Source organism: Tribolium castaneum, chromosome 8 (assembly GCF_031307605.1).
Source record: "Tribolium castaneum strain GA2 chromosome 8, icTriCast1.1, whole genome shotgun sequence".
NCBI lineage: Eukaryota > Metazoa > Arthropoda > Insecta > Coleoptera > Tenebrionidae > Tribolium > Tribolium castaneum.
Window position 1 is genome coordinate 12,824,949 of NC_087401.1, and position 18,670 is coordinate 12,843,618.

General features: G+C 34.2%; 3 protein-coding genes across 4 annotated transcripts; 2 read left to right on the plus strand and 1 right to left on the minus strand.

The window, feature by feature from the left end:
- Positions 1 to 83: 83 nt before the first annotated feature.
- LOC100141952 (uncharacterized) lies at positions 84 to 5,265 on the plus strand. Of its 2 annotated transcripts, none has more exons than XM_001807238.4 (2): positions 84 to 173; positions 4,459 to 5,265. In XM_001807238.4, the coding sequence occupies exon 2, from the start codon at positions 4,487 to 4,489 to the stop codon at positions 5,222 to 5,224; it is 738 nt and encodes a 245-aa protein (XP_001807290.1). In that variant the 5' UTR covers positions 84 to 173; positions 4,459 to 4,486; the 3' UTR covers positions 5,225 to 5,265. The 2 variants fall into 2 exon arrangements, with proteins under 2 accessions (XP_001807290.1, XP_008194866.1); XM_008196644.3 differs by lacking the exon at positions 84 to 173 and adding an exon at positions 389 to 526.
- LOC655284 (uncharacterized protein) lies at positions 175 to 9,656 on the minus strand. The gene is made up of 2 exons (XM_961813.5): positions 8,374 to 9,656; positions 175 to 1,264 (listed from the first exon to the last, which is right to left on the minus strand). The coding sequence occupies exons 1-2, from the start codon at positions 9,458 to 9,460 to the stop codon at positions 549 to 551; spliced, it is 1,803 nt and encodes a 600-aa protein (XP_966906.2). The 5' UTR covers positions 9,461 to 9,656; the 3' UTR covers positions 175 to 548.
- A 2,616-nt stretch (positions 9,657 to 12,272) lies between these two features.
- Positions 12,273 to 16,852, plus strand: Golgin245 (Golgin-245). Its single transcript, XM_008196642.3, has 3 exons — positions 12,273 to 12,500; positions 12,553 to 16,616; positions 16,664 to 16,852. Exons 1-3 carry the CDS (start codon positions 12,359 to 12,361, stop codon positions 16,685 to 16,687), a joined length of 4,230 nt encoding a protein of 1,409 aa, XP_008194864.1. The 5' UTR covers positions 12,273 to 12,358; the 3' UTR covers positions 16,688 to 16,852.
- Positions 16,853 to 18,670: the final 1,818 nt, after the last annotated feature.

An 18,670-nucleotide genomic window follows, 5' to 3' on the forward strand; every position in this document is an offset into this window, starting at 1 on the left:
TTTTGATCGAAATCGTAGAATTAATTTTTCATAAAAATAAATAACATTAATTTGTACTTTATCTCGGCTTTATTATTTATTATCTCTCATTGACATTGTACCTGATTAGTAATTAGTGGTAACAACCAAACCGAAACATTTTTTTATTCTGGAAAAAATTAAGGAAACATAAGGTTAGTTTATAATAAAAATATTTATTTGTACTTTTTATTACTTTCAATCCAAAATCTTCCAAAGTTTTTACGTTGTTAATTAGCACTTTTAGTACAGTCACTATTTTAAAAATATTACAAACACTTGAGTCCAACCTACGAAAGTCCAAAGGTGCGTCCAGTCAGATTTAGACTCGCATCATATTCCTTTAATTACCTTTTATTCGCTAATTACTAAAATTATATACACAGAGATAAAACCGTTCAAGGATACCCAATCCACAACAGTTTTATCAAAAAATGAGTCACTTGTTAAAATAACTGGAGTGGTCGCTATCACAAAAAACAGTGCTGCGCCCAGCGTGATTTCCCAGGTAAAGTAACAATAAAAATTAACTATTTCACCGTAACCGACACAATCCTTATATCATCGTACGGCTTATCCGTCTTCGCGTTAGTTTTCACATTACTGATATTCTGCACGACTTCCATCCCCTTAACCACGCGCCCGAACACCGTGTGCTTGTTATCAAGCCACGGCGTCGGCGTCAAGGTGATAAAAAACTGGCTCCCGTTGGTGTTCGGGCCCGCGTTGGCCATGGACACGGTGTAGGGCCGATCGTGCCTCAGATTGGGCCGAATTTCGTCCTCGAACTCGCCGCCCCAGATGCTCTCGCCGCCGGTGCCGTTGCCCGTGGGGTCGCCCGTCTGTATCATGAACCCCTTGATCACCCGGTGGAAGATGTGGCCGTTGAAGTAGCCGTTCTTCGCGTGCACGCAGAAATTCTCGACGGTTTTGGGCGTCTCTTTCATGAACAGCTTGATGTGGATGTCGCCGAAGACGGTGTGGATGACGGCGTTCTCGTAGAGGCGCTGCACGGCCGGGTTGTCGGTGGCGGCGAACGTGTCCTCTTTCGACGGCTTTTCGTTGAAGACGTCGCGGTCTTGGTCGCCTTGGAGCTCGTCGGGCTCGCGACGGCTGAAGAGGTAGAAACGGGACTTTTTGTACGCGGTGCAGATGAGGGTGGGGTCCGGCTGGATGGCGTCCAGGGTGGGGTTGGTCGAGGCTTCGATTTCCAGGGTTACGGCGGCTTTCGACTTCTTGGCCGAACCTGGAAATTTCATTCATTAACTATTTATATACAGGCTGGCTCAAAATTGACGCCAGTGATGTTAGGATTTGTTCCAGGAGACTAAAATAAAGCGAAAGTTAAGAGTGGAAAATTGTCCGATTGTCCTTCGTTATCGAGTTACTGATAATATTTAAATTTTAAATTTAAAAATTAAATTTTATTTAAAGCGAATTTACAATATTTGTACACATAATAGTACTCAAATGCAAAAAAAATAATTCGATAGCTTTAAAAATAACAAAAATATAAGCGTTTTTGTCTGCAGGTTTGACAGCCTGATGACGTCACGCGGCATAAACTGTTCACAAGCCGCTGAATTCAATGCAAACCGCATTGCTCTACGACTTTTAGTTTTTGAGTTATGAATTTTTTTTGGTAAATTAAATCTTTCACTATAAATATTGCTTATCTTATTTTTTAGTAAAAAACTTTAAAAGTTTACATCTTGTTAAAAGATGGTTTCATACGCAAAATGAGCCGCTGAATTCAATGGAACAAACCGCATTGCTCTACGACTTTTAGTTTTCGAGTTATGAATTTTTTTGTTGAATAAAATTTTTCACTATAGAAATTGCCTATCTTAATTTTTAGCAAAAAATTTTAAAATGTCAGATCTGGTTGAAAGTTGGTGTAATACGCAAAATGAGCCGCTGAATTCAATGGAACAAACCGCATTCCTCTACGACTTTTAGTTTTCGAGTTATGAATTTTTTTTTTTTTTTGAATAAAATTTTCCACTATGACACATGGCTACCCTAAATTTAGGCAAAAAATTTTAAATTTTTAATTCTTGTGAAAAATTGATATAATATGTAAAATGAGCCGTAGAGTTCAATGGAACAAACCGCATTGCTCTACGATTTTTAGTTTTTGAGTTATGAATTTTTTTTGGTAAATTAAATTTTTCACTATAAATATTGCTTATCTTAATTTTTAGCAAAAAACTTTAAAAGTTTACATCTTGTTAAAAAATGGTTTTATACGCAAAATGAGCCGCTGAATTCAATGGAACAAACCGCATTCCTCTACGACTTTTAGTTTTCGAGTTATGAATTTTTTTTTTGAATAACATTTTCCACTATGACAAATGGCTACCCTAAATTTAGACAAAAAATTTTAAATTTGTAATTCTTGTGAAAAATTGATATAATATGTAAAATGAGCCGTAGAGTTCAATGGAACAAACCGCATTGCTCTACGACTTTTAGTTTTTGAGTTATGAATTGTTTTGGTAAATAAAATTTTTCACTATAGATATTGCCTATCTTAATTTTTAGCAAAAAACTTTAAAAGTTTACATCTTGTTAAAAAATGGTTTTATACGCAAAATGAGCCGTTGAATTCAATGGAACAAACCGCATACCTCTACGACTTTTAGTTTTCGAGTTATGAATTTTTTTTTGAATAAAATTTTCCACTATGACACATGGCTACCCTTTTAGGCAACAAATTTTAAATTTTTAATTCTTGTGAAAAATCGATATAATATGTAAAATGAGCCGTAGAATTCAATGGAACAAACCGCAATGCTCTACAACTTTTAGTTTTTTTTTTTATGAATTTTTTTAGTGAAACACTTTGATCGCCTCTGTAGCCGGAACCGTTGCCCGGAGCGGCTCCGGGTTTAATCGAAAAAATAGAGAAAATTAAGCGCTATCAGATGGTTTTTTGTTCGTTGCTCTAAGTCTTATAGTTCCCGAGAAAAACGCAAAAAAGGGTTTCCATTTTCACTTTTTTTCAATTTTCAACCGCCAATTACGGCGAAACTATTAGAGTTATCGAGAAACGGAAAAATGGAGGATAACCGGAATAAAAAACTCTACAAAATGACATAGGACTCAAGGCGATATCTCGCAAAAAAAATTTCAATTTTCAAACGCCGATTACGGCCAAACTAAAAGAGCTAGGAGAAAACGCTTTTTTAGATCGGAAAAAGCACATCAAAATCTATAAGATAGAATCGGTTTTATTTGATTTTGAGACACTTTAAAAACTGACCGATTTCTAACGGGGGGGTGTTAACTTTTTTTAATTTTTTTTATTTTATCATTTACGGCTAAACTATTCTAAAAAGTGGAACTATTTTGATTCATGCCTATGCAAAATGATCCGGGGAATCGATTGGCATCAAGAAAATTGCCAAATTCCCAATAGTTTTTTAGTTATGAATTTTTGAGTATTTGATCTAATTTTTGCTTTTATTTGCATTTTCTCGAAAACTATAAGTCGGACAACAATATTTTTTTTTGGAAAAGATAGATAATTTAAAGAGCTTTCCAACGATAATACACTTCATGGGGTTATCTCTAATAGTTCCGGCGCTATTGCTCGACAAAAGTTCCGGGTACCCAAAATCGACAAAAACTGCGACGAAAATTGAAAAAATCAAACATCAAAATATCGAACATATGGACTTTTTGTGGACTTTTAACAACATTTGAGGCTTGTTAAGACATGTAGAAGTCCATAAAAATTTACTGGAGTGAGTTTAAAAAAAAATTTTTTTCACCTCTTTGAAGGTAAGAAAATTTTAGCAAAAAAATTGAAAATTTTAAATCTCGTGAAAAGATGGTATAATACAGAAAATGAGCCGCTGAATTCAATGGAACAAACCGCATTGCTCTACGACATTTAGTTTTTGAGTTATGAATTTTTTTTGGTAAATAAAATTTTTCACTATAGATATTGCCTATCTTAATTTTTAGCAAAAAACTTTAAAAGTTTACATCTTGTTAATAGATGGTTTTATACGCAAAATGAGCCGCTGAATTCACTTGAACAAACCGCATTGCTCTACGACTTTTAGTTTTTGAGTTATGAATTTTTTTGTTGAATAAAATTATTCACTATAGAAAGTGCATATTTTAATTTTTTGCAAAAAATTTTAAAACGTTAGATCTCGTTAAAAATTGGTATAACACAGAAAATGAGCCGCTGAATTCACTTGAACAAACCGCATTGCTCTACGACTTTTAGTTTTTGAGTTTTTGAGTACCGGAAATCGACAAAAATTTTGACGAAAATCGGAAAAATCAAACATTTTAAAATCGAACCAACTAACTTTTTGCACTTTAAGAAGAGATGTAGTGGGTTATAAAGACATAAAAAACACATAAATAAATATAAAACAGCGAATTTAAAAAAGTAGTTTTTTTTACTGATTTTTTTTTTAGGTTTATAAGATAAATAATCTTCAGAAACATGGTGGACGAAAGTGTCATTTTCGAAATCCAAGTCGAGAAAAAAGTCCTCGAGCAAGTCTTCCACGAAAACAAGCACCTGAAAGACAGTTACGACAAACTCATAAAAAATGAAGACGTCATCAAGTCGTACAAAGACGAGATCAAAAATTTAACCAACAAAACACAAACTTTGCAACAAACTAATCAAACATTGAGTGAAGAAAATGCCAAATTGAAGACGAAAATTGAAGAGTTATTAAAAACAGATAACACGAAACAATTAAAAGAGCGCCTAATGAAGACACAAGAAGAAAACAGAAAGCTCGACCAAGATAAACTCGATCTAGAATTTCAGGTGAAAAACTTGACTAGAAAACTACGTTTGGAAGAAGAAAAAGAAAAGTCAAACGACTTGGCCCAAGTCGAGTGCAAACTCCTCAAATTAAAATTACATGCGATCGAAAACGAGAAAAATTACCTCATATCGGACTTTGAACGCGAACGCAAAATTATAACAAAACAGAACAAGCCACGAGTGCAAAAACTGGAGGAAAACTTACGTCATTTACGCAAGTGGATTGAAAAAGAGTCGCGCGAACGACGTCCGAGAGACACCGATCAAGTTAAGGCCCTTAAAGCCCAAATTGCGACCTTGGAGAATGACAAAATTGACTTGATTGAAGGTTTCGAGCTTGAACGTAAGGTCTTCAGGAAGATTCTCAAGGACAACGGACACACCAATAACCATCTATCGTGATTTTCTGGACAATATTTTACAATAAAGTATCAAAAATGAAAGCCCGATTTTTTCCCATTTTCTACCCAAATTGGTTACTTTTCGGCTCATTTTTGACAAAATATCAGAATTTTTTTCCCCATTTTTGACCCAAATTGTTTATTTTTCGGTTCATTTTTGACGAAATTTTGCAGAAATAATTGCATTTTTAAATAAGAAACGTGCTAATAAATCCCAAATTAAGCACTTTTTCGACTCAACTGAACAATTTTACGATCCGATTTAAAAAAAATCTGAAAAACTGCGCTTTTTAATCATAAAATCGTGCTTAAGTAATCGGAAAATGTTAAAATTGCCTCATTTTCAAATTCACTTGGTGACGTTTTGATGAATAAATGTACTAAACAATTGCGTTTCTGATTGAAAAATTTGGTAAAATGTACGAATAAAAAAGCAAAAATATGTTATTTTCGACTTAGCGGTTTTTTGCTAAAGTTTAGTGAGTTTCTATTTCAAATAAAGTACTTAAACACACAAAAAAAATTCTAAAACAATAGCAATTTTATTGTCAAAATTTTAGAGCAAATAATCAATAACTTGAACAAAATAATATTTTACAATAATATTTCTCAAACCTACTGCATAGCAAGGTTCAAATTTTAAACGCTTTTAAGACACATATAGTAACTTTCAAAAAAATTACGCGTAACTTTTAACGTTTTTAAAAACTTTGTAAAACAGACCGATAATTTACAAAATCGGAACACAATACGCAAGTTTTGAGCAGTTAACTTTCAAAGAATTGCAGGTAACTCTCAAACTTTAAATAACCGGATATTAATATTCAAAGGTATTCTTTAAACACGTATTAACTTGTAAATTTACGGCTTTTCACCTGAGTTGTTAACTCAAAGTAACTTAAAAGTACAGTAGGTTGAAAAATCAAGCTGTAACTTAAAAAAAAATGACAACAATAGCCTTTAAAACAGTTTAAAATTATTGTAGTAACAGTCAATTAGAAAAAAAAAAAGATTTTGGCAACTTTCAAACTGTAAAGTCTTAACCTTCAAACGTGCTTTTAGTCAATTTCATTTTAAGGCTATAACTTTTAAATAATAGTCAGATTGTATGAATTTAATAAACAACTCAGAGTTTACACTGAAAATTGTCAATTTATTTTGTAACACTGCCATAACTTAAATATACGCTTTTCGGTGTTAAAATTAACATTTAACGACATTTTTCTAATGGTAATGTGTGTTTCGAACCCTCAGAACTGCCCGCTTAGTTACAAAGCTGCATTAACTTTCAAATTCACTTTCACTACAAGTTTAAAGTTCATATTTTCAATGACAGTTTACTTACAACACAGGTATAACTTTTAAAAAGGCCAACATTTTCCTAGTAACTCCCAAAACTTAAAATAACGCACTACTTTTATCACTCAGAACGGTTAGTTCCGTTAGAAAACTATAACTTTCAAACTTTAAGTATTAAATTAAAATTAAATGTATCAAAAAAAAAACACAGAAAATATGAAACTAGTGTTAATTTATTGTTTTTTGTGCTATTTATTTTAGTATATTTTAGCTCAAAAACGTGCAAATTATGTCCGTATTTTAACTTTTAAAAGATATTCCTTTGAACTCTAAATAACCTATTGTTAACGATCACACCTAGGCTATCAACTTTTATTAACTTTTAAAAGGTTTATTCATATTTTGAACGTCTCTCAGTTGCAGTTAACTTTCAAAAAATTTCCGAAAACTCTCAAACTTTAAATATGTTATATTTTGAGGGTTACCAATTTTTTTGGAAGTTACCTTTGACTTAAATATACAACAACTATAAATTCTTTAAAAACTGTTGCTACGAAACTGTTAACTTTTTTTAATAAAGTTACAGACCGATATGTTTCAAATTTTTGAGTATAGAATTTTTAAAAGTTATTAGTATTAAGTCTTAAATTTATTGTTCTACAGTCAAAAGTTGGTATTCTTTTTATTTTTTGTTTTGTTTTGTTACAAAAGTCCTTAAAGGATTCTAAGCTATTGCATATTTATGCCAGTCAACTTTCAAAAAATATCGTGTAACTGTGAAATAACCTTTAGACACGCAAAACAATTTCGTTATAAAACTGTAACCTTCAAATAAAAAATTGTACAAATTATTTGCAAAACTGCTAAACAATATCTTTTAGAAATGGTGCATAATTTTAATAAATAACTCAAAGTAACCTTCAAATATATTCAGGGCTGAGAATTTAATTCTTACTTAATTACGTATTTCAATTAAATTTATACTTAAAGTAATTTCTGCTTTTCAAACTAGGTTTATGCAACACGACATATAATTCGGAAGTAAAATTACCGTTGGGGGCGCCACTGAGCTAGGTCGAAAACAGTAACCATAAATGGCGGGAAAATGTTTATTCGGATATTTTGAGCGTTGTACGAATTTTGGGGCTTCACAATTATTACATTACCTATGCGGAATGATTATTGCATCTTTGAAGCAAGAAACTTATGTTGACAAATGAGAGATGACGAGGAAAACACGAATAACGAATGACTGTTTGGTTCACTTTCTTTATTGGAAAATTATTACAGACATTGAAAAGCCTACCTTTTGGCATAATTTACGTTTAAATGTATCAGCAGTTGTTAATCTTTATTGTAGTTTTGTAGATTTACCGCAGCATTTCATGATTTTTTCAGTGGAAAATTCTAACCTAAAATTCATAACACTTCACTAATTTATTGGTTTCTTGAGCCAAACTTTGTGTTCGCTGTGATCCATTACTTATAATCTTTAATTAGACAACTGTTTGATAACACTTTGTAATCAAAATTTAAATATTTATCACTTTTTATCCACTTTCAAGTTCCAACAATAAACACATTATACCATGAAAAACTACAGAACCAAAGTCAACGCTAGTATTTACCACCACGTACTTTTAAAGTAATTCTTTCTATTGTAAGTAATTAACACTATACATGCAAAATTGTTGAATAATTCATTAAATGTCAGTTAAATGTGGCATTACGAAAATTTCTTTACTGTTTTCGACATAGTTCAAAAGTCATCACCAGAGGGCGTCTAGTTAATTTTATTTCCAAATAAATCACATTTATCAGTGTTGCCAACCTAATTTCACAGCCACCTACCTTGATACAGTGCGATATTCAAAAGCCTCAAATTCTCATTCTTGCCAATAATCCTCACACACTTATTCGTATACAAATTAACCAACTTAATCCCCAAAAGTGTGGCATACATTATAAAATGCCCACTGTAATCAAACACAATATTGGCCAAAACCACCGCTTCTGACTTTTCCAAATCGCGCTCAACGGCCATCCTCCGCCCAAACTCCATATTGGGCAACTGCTGAGTCGCTTGCTGTAATTCGGTAAACCGGGGCAACGTCTCGTCCAAAACCCGCACAAGCTTCCCGGTCACAAAATTAAAAACGCGCACTTTGCGGTCAGTACTCAAAGTCGCAAACCTCGCCCCATCCGGCGCAAAGGCAAGCCCTGTAACCGTGGTCTTGTGTTTGGCAAACTCGAACAAATCGGTGTCCAATTTCGAGTCGAATTTCACATTTTTGGGGAAAGTACAGTCCTGCTTAAGCCCGGACCAGTATTCCAAAATCCCTGTTTTATCGACCGAGACCGCAACGTCGTACTTCGGGTTGTACTTGACGAGGACCACCGGCTGCGTGTGAATTTTCTCCAAGACTTTCAGCGGCTTGTTATCCGAGCGGCCGTCGAAGACGTGGATTTTGGGCGAGTCGCTGTCAGTGACGGCGAGACTGTGCACGGGATCCCCCGGGCCGTGCACCCACTCGACCTGATTGGGCGCGAAGTCGAGCTTCATCATGTTGATCATGTCGAAGTTGACGACGTCGAAGATCTTCAACGATTTGTCGGACGAGGCCGAGCAGAAGAGCGTGCCCTCCACGTTGCAGGCGATGCTGGTTATGGGGCCCAGATGGCTGCGGAAATGCTTGACGAACTCGATCCCGGTCTCGACCTTCTTCCAGAATTTTATGTGGCCGTCGCAACTTGCCGTTATTAGGAAGTCGGTGGCGGAGACCACGACGTGCGTTATGGTGTCGCGGTGCATGTAGCTTTTTTCGTACGATTCGGCGCTGGGGAGGTTGTCCAAGTAGAGGTTTTCGTGGGATAGGCGGCGCCGTTTTTTTGGTTGGGGGGCCGCGCTGGCCGTGGGGCCCACTTCTGAGTCCGACATAACCAAAAATTTTGGACAAGTTGGACAAACTACGGGTTGCGTGACGCACAAAATAGCTTCCGAATGTTTTATGTAATGTTTGTGGGGGTTTTGGCGAGAAATATGTGCAAATTTAGCGATTTTTTAACGGTTTTTTTGGGTTGACATAACCTCATAAATTTACTGGAGTAGGTCTGTTACACGCTTGGGTAGGTCAAATGGCCAAAGCAATTAATTTCAAAATTAAATTTTTTTGTTTAATATGTTATTTAGAAATAAAATTAACTAGACGCCCTCTGGTGATGACTTTTGAACTATGACGAAAACAGTAAAGAAATTTTCGTAATTCCACATTTAACTGACATTTAATGAATTGTTCAACAATTTTGCGTGTATAGTGTTAATTACTTACAATAGAAAGAATTACTTTAAAAGTACGTGGTGGTAAATACTAGTGTTGACTTTGGTTCTGTAGTTTTTCGTGGTATAAAGTGTTTATTCTTGGAACTTGAAAGTGGATAAAAAGTGAAAAATATTTAAATTTTGATTACAAAGTGTTATCAAACAGCTTTCTAATTAAAGATTATAAGCAATGGATCACAGCAAACACAAAGTTTGGCTCAAGAAACCAATAAATTAGTGAAGTGTGTGAATTTTAGGTTAGAATTTTATACTGAAAAAATCATGAAATGCTGCGGTAAATCTACAAAACTACAATAAAGATTAGCAACTGCTGATACATTTAAATGTAAATTATGCCAAAAGGTAGGCTTTTCAATGTCTTTGTAATAATTTTCCAATAAAGAAAGTGAACCAAACAGTCATTCGTTATTCGTGTTTTCCTCGTCATCTCTCATTTGTCAACATAAGTTTCTTGCATCAAATATACAATAATTATTCCGCATAGGCAATGCAATAATTGTGAAGCCCCAAAATTCGTACAACGCTCAAAATATCCGAATAAACATTTTCCCGCCATTTATGGTTACTGTTTTCGACCTAGCTCAGTGGCGCCCCCAACGGTAATTTTATTTCCGAATATTAAGTAAAAAGAAGTGTGTTTCCAGTTGGATTTTTACTTTGTTTTTCCCTAAACCAAAACATACTTTAATTACTCAAAGCCCTATTTATCAAGTAATTTATTCATAAAATAGAAAAATTGATAATTTAACAACAAACTGTTGAGTGTTGACTCTAGTTGGTAGAGAAGAAAAAATTGAGCAATAGGATAGTTTAAGTATTCGAAGTAGCTATAATGTTATTGTAGTTCTTTTGACCGTTCAACTGAGGACTTCCCCGAACATTTATGACATTTAGCGCATTTCAAATGGCAGTTTTTTTTTAAATTGTGTAAAAAACAAGCTTAAAATTTATCAAATTTAATCAACAATACCGAGACGTTTTTGCCCTTTTCGAGTTCCTACTGTTTTTTAAGCTGAAACTGACTAAAAATCACCAAATGTTCATTGAAAATGTCATATTTTGTATAGTCTCAAGTTCGTATTTGAACAGAGATTTATTTATTTTGCAAGATCTTGTCAAAATACGCCAATAAAAACCAAGGAAAATTACTCAATTTTAATTGTCTTTGGATAAAAATCGTCAAAATAACTTGAGAAACAGACTTTGTAGAAGCAAATTAATATGCTAGTTTTTTTTAAGACCTATATTTATTATTATTATTTTCAGTTTTTGTGATAATAAACTAAAAAATCAGCAAAATAATCTTAAAAACTTGCTTTACAAAAATGTAATTTTTATCGTGTTAAAAATAATTCCCAAGTTTTGTCGAAAATTTTCGCTAGAAATGGCTGAACAAACGCCAAATTAGACCGTAAATTTCGCTAAAACTGGGTGAATAAACACCAAATTACTAAATTGAAAATTCATTTTACTTAAGTTTTTTTGTTTCACTCAATTAGTTCGTCAAAATTAAATATTAAAAAAAAGTCGAAAAAAAAATGTTAAATTATTTTTTATCAAGCTTTTTAGATAAGCTTTTGAACTAAAATTTAATATTTTACTGAACATTTTTTTGTAAATTTTTGTTAAAATGAACATAAAAATCGCCAAAGTTAATTCAAAACTATATTATTTTGTAAAATTTCGTCAAATACAAACCACAAATTTACCAAATTATACCAAAGTGATGTTATTATTATGTTTAAGCATGTTTTTGAGGTCACAAGGCTAAATAAACACCAATTTAGGTCCAAAATTTCGTCAAAAATGAATAAATAAAATGAAAAAAATGGTGTTATTTTTATTTTTATCAAACTTTAAGGCACATTTATAAGCCGAAAACTTAATGTTTTTATTAAAATGGATGTTTTATTAAATCATTAAAGAAATTTTAGCAAAACTATGAAAATAAGCCTAAAATAATCAAAAGTAAACTTACTTTACCTTTAATTAATGCATTTAAACAAGATATCCTCCAAAACCAAAAAGTTTTCAGCTCGGATCTGGTGATTTTTATTTAAATAGGGTGGTGACCTTTATTAAATAAAACGCTAGAGTAGGCTGAACTGTTTAGATGAGTAGATAAAATGGCTAAATAAAATTATTAAAACACCAAACAAACTGTTTTGATTTTATTTAACAAAACGCATCAATGATGTGATAAAATCCCAATAAAATTTCCTTTTTTTTCCTTAAAATTACGAAAAAGACGGTGGATCCATTACCCCCATAGAGTGATAGGCGCGGTTTTGACATATTTATAACACGCAAATCTAACTCTTCTGGCCCAAATCGTGTGCATTTGCCCCCAAAATTAATTTATTACTAATAATAAATTTTTAAAGTAGGTTACTTTGCCCAGTCCCCTTGACCTACTGTCAAAACTTTGACACGTCATTGTAAGGTTATAGGAGTGTTTGTTTATTTTGTTAAAATTCTCGCTTGCCCCGTTTCACAATGTTCAAAAAACTCAAGGAGAAGATAACTGAAGAGGTAAAAAGCTCTCCTCAAAGATTCCAGCAATTGACACAGTCTGTAAGTGACCGGTTACAAAATTCCTCAACTTCAGACGAAAACTTCTTCTCGATAGCAGAAGACGGTATGAAATCGCCCCCTTTCCTTATCACTTTTCTCGAGAAAACGGTTTTTAGATGCCACACCGTCAAACTCAAGCTTCGAATCAGGTTTTACCAATGTGTCTTTAGTGTCACCTCAGGAAAATAAAATGCGGCGTAACTCCAACTCTTCGATCGCTAGCGACGTCTCGTTTTTACCGCGATACGAGTCTTTCGCCAACATGTATCATCTCCAGTCCGACTTGGACATCTCAGCTAGCGAAATTGAAGACAACGCCTCAAATTCCTCACAGTTGGGACATTTGAGCAAGGAGCAGATTTACTCAGCCTTTCAGAAAGCGCAAATGCGCTACCACAAGTACAGGGGGCGCTACACAGACCTGGCCAAACACTATAAAGACCTAGAGCGGGAAAACGCCAAAATGAAATCAGTATTAGTGGAAACACAGGACAAGGCAATAAGACGGGTAACTGAACTCAAGGAACAGTGTGCCTTGGAACAGAAGGCCAAAGCACACTTGGAAAGCGCACTAAGGGACGAAATCGACGAAAAACAGTTCAAAATAGAGTCACTCCAAACGAAAATCGAACTTCTCCAAACGCCTGAAACCGAAAATCCCGACACTTTAAACAAGTACTTAACGGACGCGAGAGTCGAAATCGAAAATCTGAACCAACGAATCCAGGAAATGAAAGCCAACTCGATCATCTTCCAAACCAAGGAGCAAGAATACAAAGCGAAAATCACGAATTTGGAGAAGGAAATCGCCCTTTTTTCCGAACGCGAGAAGGAGAATAATTTAAGCCTCGCTCAGAATAAAATGGAGTTGCACAACGAACTGCTCAGTAAAGACGCAGAAATCAGCAATTTGAAGAAAAGTCTCGAAGCCCTAACTGGGGGCACCGGAAAGTTCGAAAATCTTCAAACCCAAAATACGAAACTCATCGAAAAACTTGAAGCCCTAACCCAGAAGTGCAACAACTACGAAAATAAATTGTTAAAAATGGAACAACTCCGACGCGAAAATGAGGAAAATTCGAGACTGAAGAAAGAGATACAAGACATTCAAGGACAATTGGAGGGAGTGAGAGAAGAAGCGAAGAAGAGCCTCCTAAGTCTCGAAACAAAAATCCGGGAGAAACTTGCCAAAGAATTTGAGGAAAAGGAAGAAAGGCTGAGGAGCGACTTTAGGAAGAAAATTGAAGAAGTGTCGTCAAGTTCAAGTAACGAGTTCAATCTTCTTGAAATGGAGGAAGAAATTCGCAAGTTGAGGCAAGTTAATGACGGGATTTTGGAACAACTGACCTCAAAAACAACGAAATATGACGATTTGGAGCGAAATCATCTCGAATTGATTGAGGAAAGTGGGCGGTTGAGGAGCCAAATCGGGGGTTTGGAAAAGGAGTTGGCAACACTGCAGAATACAAATCAGGCGGCAAATTTAAAATTGGGCCATTTGGAGGCAAATGCTAGGGTTCTGGAACGTACCGTGGAGGAGTACAAACGATTGGAGGCCGAACGTGATGATTTACTCCAAGAAAAGAAGAATTTCATGGAGGATTTGGAGGAGGAAAGGAGGATTAACGAGAGATTGAATTTGGAGGTGGAGCAGTTGAGGGACGAAATGGTGAAGAAGAGTGATCTTGAACATAGTTTGGAGGAAGAAAGGAAAGTTACGCAGAAATTAAACACGGAATTGGAGAACGTCAAATGTCACATTGAAGAAAAGAAGAAAGATCTAGAATTGACTCTGGATGAAGAAAAAGGCAAGTTGCTTCAAAAACTTGAAGAAAGTTCGGTGAATATGAAGCATTTGGAAGATACGGGTTTGGCACTTAGTGAAGAACTCAACTCTTTGAAGCTGAAGAACGAAGAACTTGCAAAACTGGCTGAAGAAAGGGATACGTTACTGAAGAAACTTACCGAAAGTGAAGAAACCAATTCGTTACAAACGCGGAAAATCCAGAATTTGGAGGAAGAAATGGCGAAGAAAGCCGTGTCTTTGGAAGAAGCGAAAAGGAAGATTCTAGAATTGGGGGAACAGAACAATAGTCTTGGACACAACTTGGAGGAAGAAAGAAACGTAAACCAGAAATTACATTCGGACTTGGAACACATGAAACGTCACATTGAAGAAAAGAAGAAACATTTGGAATTGTCTTTGGATGAAGAAAGGGCCAAGTTGCTTCAAAACCTTGAAGAAAGTTCGAAAACTATGAAGCATTTGGAAGAAACGAGTTTGGCACTTACTGAAGAACTCAACGAATTGAAGATAAGAAACGAAGAACTTGCAAAAGTGGCCGAAGAAAGGGATACGTTATTGAAGAAACTTACCGAAAGTGAAGAAAACAATTCATTACAGGCGTTGCAAATTCAGAATTTGGAGGAAGAAATGGTGAAGACAGTGCAAACTTTGGAAGAAACAAAAAGGAAGATTCAAGAATTGGAGGAGAAGAACAATAGTCTTCAACATAGCTTGGAGGAAGAAAGAAACGTAAACCAGAAATTAACTACGGAATTGGAGCACGTAAAACGTCACATTGAAGAAAAGAAGAAAGATTTAGAATCGACTCTGGACGAAGAAAGGGCGAAATTGCTTCAAAAACTTGAAGAAAGTTCGAAGACTATGAAGCATTTGGAAGAAACGGGTTTTGCACTTACTGAAGAACTCAACGAATTGAAGATAAATAATGCTAAAGTGGCCGAAGAAAGGGATACCTTAGTGAAGAAACTCACCGACAGTGAAGAAACCAATTCGTTACAAACGCTCAAAATACAGAATTTGGAAGAAGAAATGAGGAATTTGTTTGCCAGTTTGGAAAACGAACGGAAGAATAGTATTAAGGCGGGCGAAGAACTGGAAGAAAAGGAAGCAAATTTGAAGAAACTGAAGATGCTCCTTGAAGATAAGGAAAACGATTTTGTTAGACAACTGGACGAAAAGGAGTCGCGTCTTAAGAAAATTGAAGAAATGGAGGAAGAAATTTCTTCATTGAAGAAACTTCTAGACGAAGCGAATAATAATTTGGCGGTAAAAAACCACCAAATTGAGATTTATGAAGCCGATCTGAAGACTAAAAACGGCCAGATTGAAGCACTGTCGAGGAAAATTGAAGAATATAACGACCTAATTGAAGAACGGAACGAAGGTTTCTTCAAAATCTTGAGCAACTTTTCCGAGCCTCTTAATAATGTTAGGCGTAACAAAGACAATAAACACTTGTATAATCTTGAACAGAAGCTGCAAAATTTCGAGCAAACATTCTCCCTTGAGCGCGAAAATCTCGCCAAGATTTTAATTTATTTGAAGCAATTTGAAGAAAAACATTCGGCTTTGGAGGAAGAAAAGGAAGAATTGTTGAGGCAAATAACCGAATTGAGGAAACAAATCGTTGAAGTAAATTCGGCTCAAAGTTATGTGAAGCAATTCGAGGAAGAAATTCTTCGATTGCGGGAAGAAAATGTGCGATTGATGGAAGAACAGGAGAAGTTTAAGCAAAATGTGCTCGAACTCGAGTCGAGAAATACGCAAGTTGTGTCTGACAGTAATTTTCTTTCGGAAGAAAATCACGGTTTGCTCACCGAAATCGAAGAATTGAAATTGAAGAATGAAGAATACGAAACGAAGCATAAAAATTTGCTATCGCAGATTGAAAATCTCGAACGTGAGAGTAACCAAAGCCAGTTGGCAGAACTGGAAAAACACTTAACAGAGTTACAGCACGAGAAACAACTCCTATTGGAGGAAATCGACGAATTGAAGACCACGCCCATTAATGCGGCCAACAAATCAGAAGATTACGTCAAAGAAATTGAGAATTTGCGGACGAAAATCGTCCAATACAAATCTCTCGATTTGACGAATCGAAGTTCGATTGAATTTTACGAAAACGAATTACAAAAATTGAAAAACCAGAACGAGAAATTGAACCGAAAGCTGGACGAGACTCTAGTCACTTTAAATCATTGTTCGGAGCTTTCGAATTCGACCGAAATCGAGTATTTGAAGAACGTTTTGTATAATTATATGCTAGGGAAGGAGAGTATGGTGTTGGCAAGGGTTATTGCAGCTGTGTGTAAGTTTGATCCGCAACAAACCGAATTAATTCTAGCGAAAGAGCAGCAAAAGCAAACTTTGGTAAGTGGTGATTTGGTGGTTTTGCGTTCGTAATGTTGGTGTTTCAGTTGGGCCAATTGGGGATTCTCTAACAGTAGGTCCACGTTTTAACTTAGGTGCATTCCGTTTACTCATTACGTACGATTTATTAAGCGATTTTGTCAGTACTAACGCACTTTTTATCGGTTGTGTACATATTTCGTTGTATCTTATAATATTTATGTAAATTGTTAAATAAACTAAACTTTCGTAATAAATTGTGATAACTTACCGTGGCACACATTGCGAAATTTTTTGGAAAGTTTTTGGAAACTGTTATTGAAATAATTTATTAACAAAATATTTCAAATGGTACTTTATATAGAAAATTTACTGTTTTTTTTTTCAATTCTGAAATCATATTAGAAATTTGAAATTTCTTTCGTATAGAAAACCGAAAGTGAAGTTTCATATCCGATTTTTATTAACTTGGACCATTTTTTTTCAATATTTTTTTCTGTACTTATTGTACAGTCGAACAAAGTGAAAATGACGCCTCAATAAACCAGTCATTTTTTAACCAGTTATTTTTTTAATGAAAACTTTAACAATCATGAAAAGTCAGCAATTTTCTTTGTCTATGTTTGTTCATCAATGTTTGAAAAACATAATTTCCACATAAGAGTGACAGATCTAACATAAAACTGATTCAAATCTAATTTGTTTCGATGTCAAAGCTAAAAAAATCATTTGAATTGTTACTACATAAACGTAAATAACTCGGAATTATTTAATAACGATTAGTTCTAAATAATAACATTTTAAAAATTTCGCAAAAGAAAAATAGGTAAGTTATTAATTTTTCTAAATCATTTAGGACCGGTTTCTGGTACTACCTTAATTGACACCTCCGAATACCGGACACCTCTTCACAACGGACATTTTTGTAGGAACGTAACAAAACCTATATTAATATTTCCAACCTACCAGTGGTGGCGTTGCTATATGTTTTAACAGAGATTTAAATCACCGTTTAAATTTGTCTCTCCGTTAAATATGCTTCCAGAAACTGGGCGTTACAATATTATTGTTTTACATAAAATTAAGTTTAAAATAAAGAAAGCTTATTATCTTAATTTTGGAAAACAATTTATTAAAAAAAGAAATTTTTTCTATCATGTTTTTTTTTAACTCGAAATTAATTTGTTTTCTTAAAAATGGAAATATTTGACACCCTTTTTATTATTTTATTTTGTAATAAGTTTTAAACACGCCATAGTTGTGTTTAATCTTCCTAATTTAATTTTTCCTATTTTTTTTTCAATTTTTTAATAGTATTCAGCTTAAAATCATTTCATGGAATTTTTCAATTTCATAGTTATTTTATTTTACATCTACAGATTTTTTGCTTCCCAGACTTTCAGTATTTCAGCTTTCTAGTTTTTTAATTTACCCATAGTCTTTAATGTTATTTATTCTTCGACACTATCAAAATTTACGGTTTTTCTCCTGTGTAAGGAAGTTTTGACAACTGTGTGGCATTTCTCAGTACGAAACGTCAGATTATTTTTAACAAATTTAAAGCAATTTTAAGCCGTGCTGAGTCTATTTCGAAGAATAAAATGTTGTATTCAACTCGTTTTTGTGTAAATCGGTTCATTTATTACGCCTCGTGGATGATAAACCACTCGTTTTCACTCGTGGTTTAAAAATCCACTCGTGAAATAAAGCGTCCGATTTACACTCAAACTCATTAAATAAATAACTATTATTTCCTCAATTTTTACTATCTTATATCCTATTAATGTTCTTACTTTGCAGTTTCATAACCTTTTTTAATCTCAATAATATACATAATATATAATAATATAATATAATTGTAATTTTATTATTTTCTGTGAAAATGACCGGCCCTAAAACCGGTTTACAGGTGTCTCATTTGTCCCAGGAATGAGTAATTAACCAATAAAAATATAAAAATCACATCCTATTAGTCTGAACAAAAAACTTTTGTTTGATTATTTTCTAAATGTCGGTCAAACCACCTGGAATTCCGCTGAATTCTAAGAAAATTTCAAATTTTCTATTACATTTAG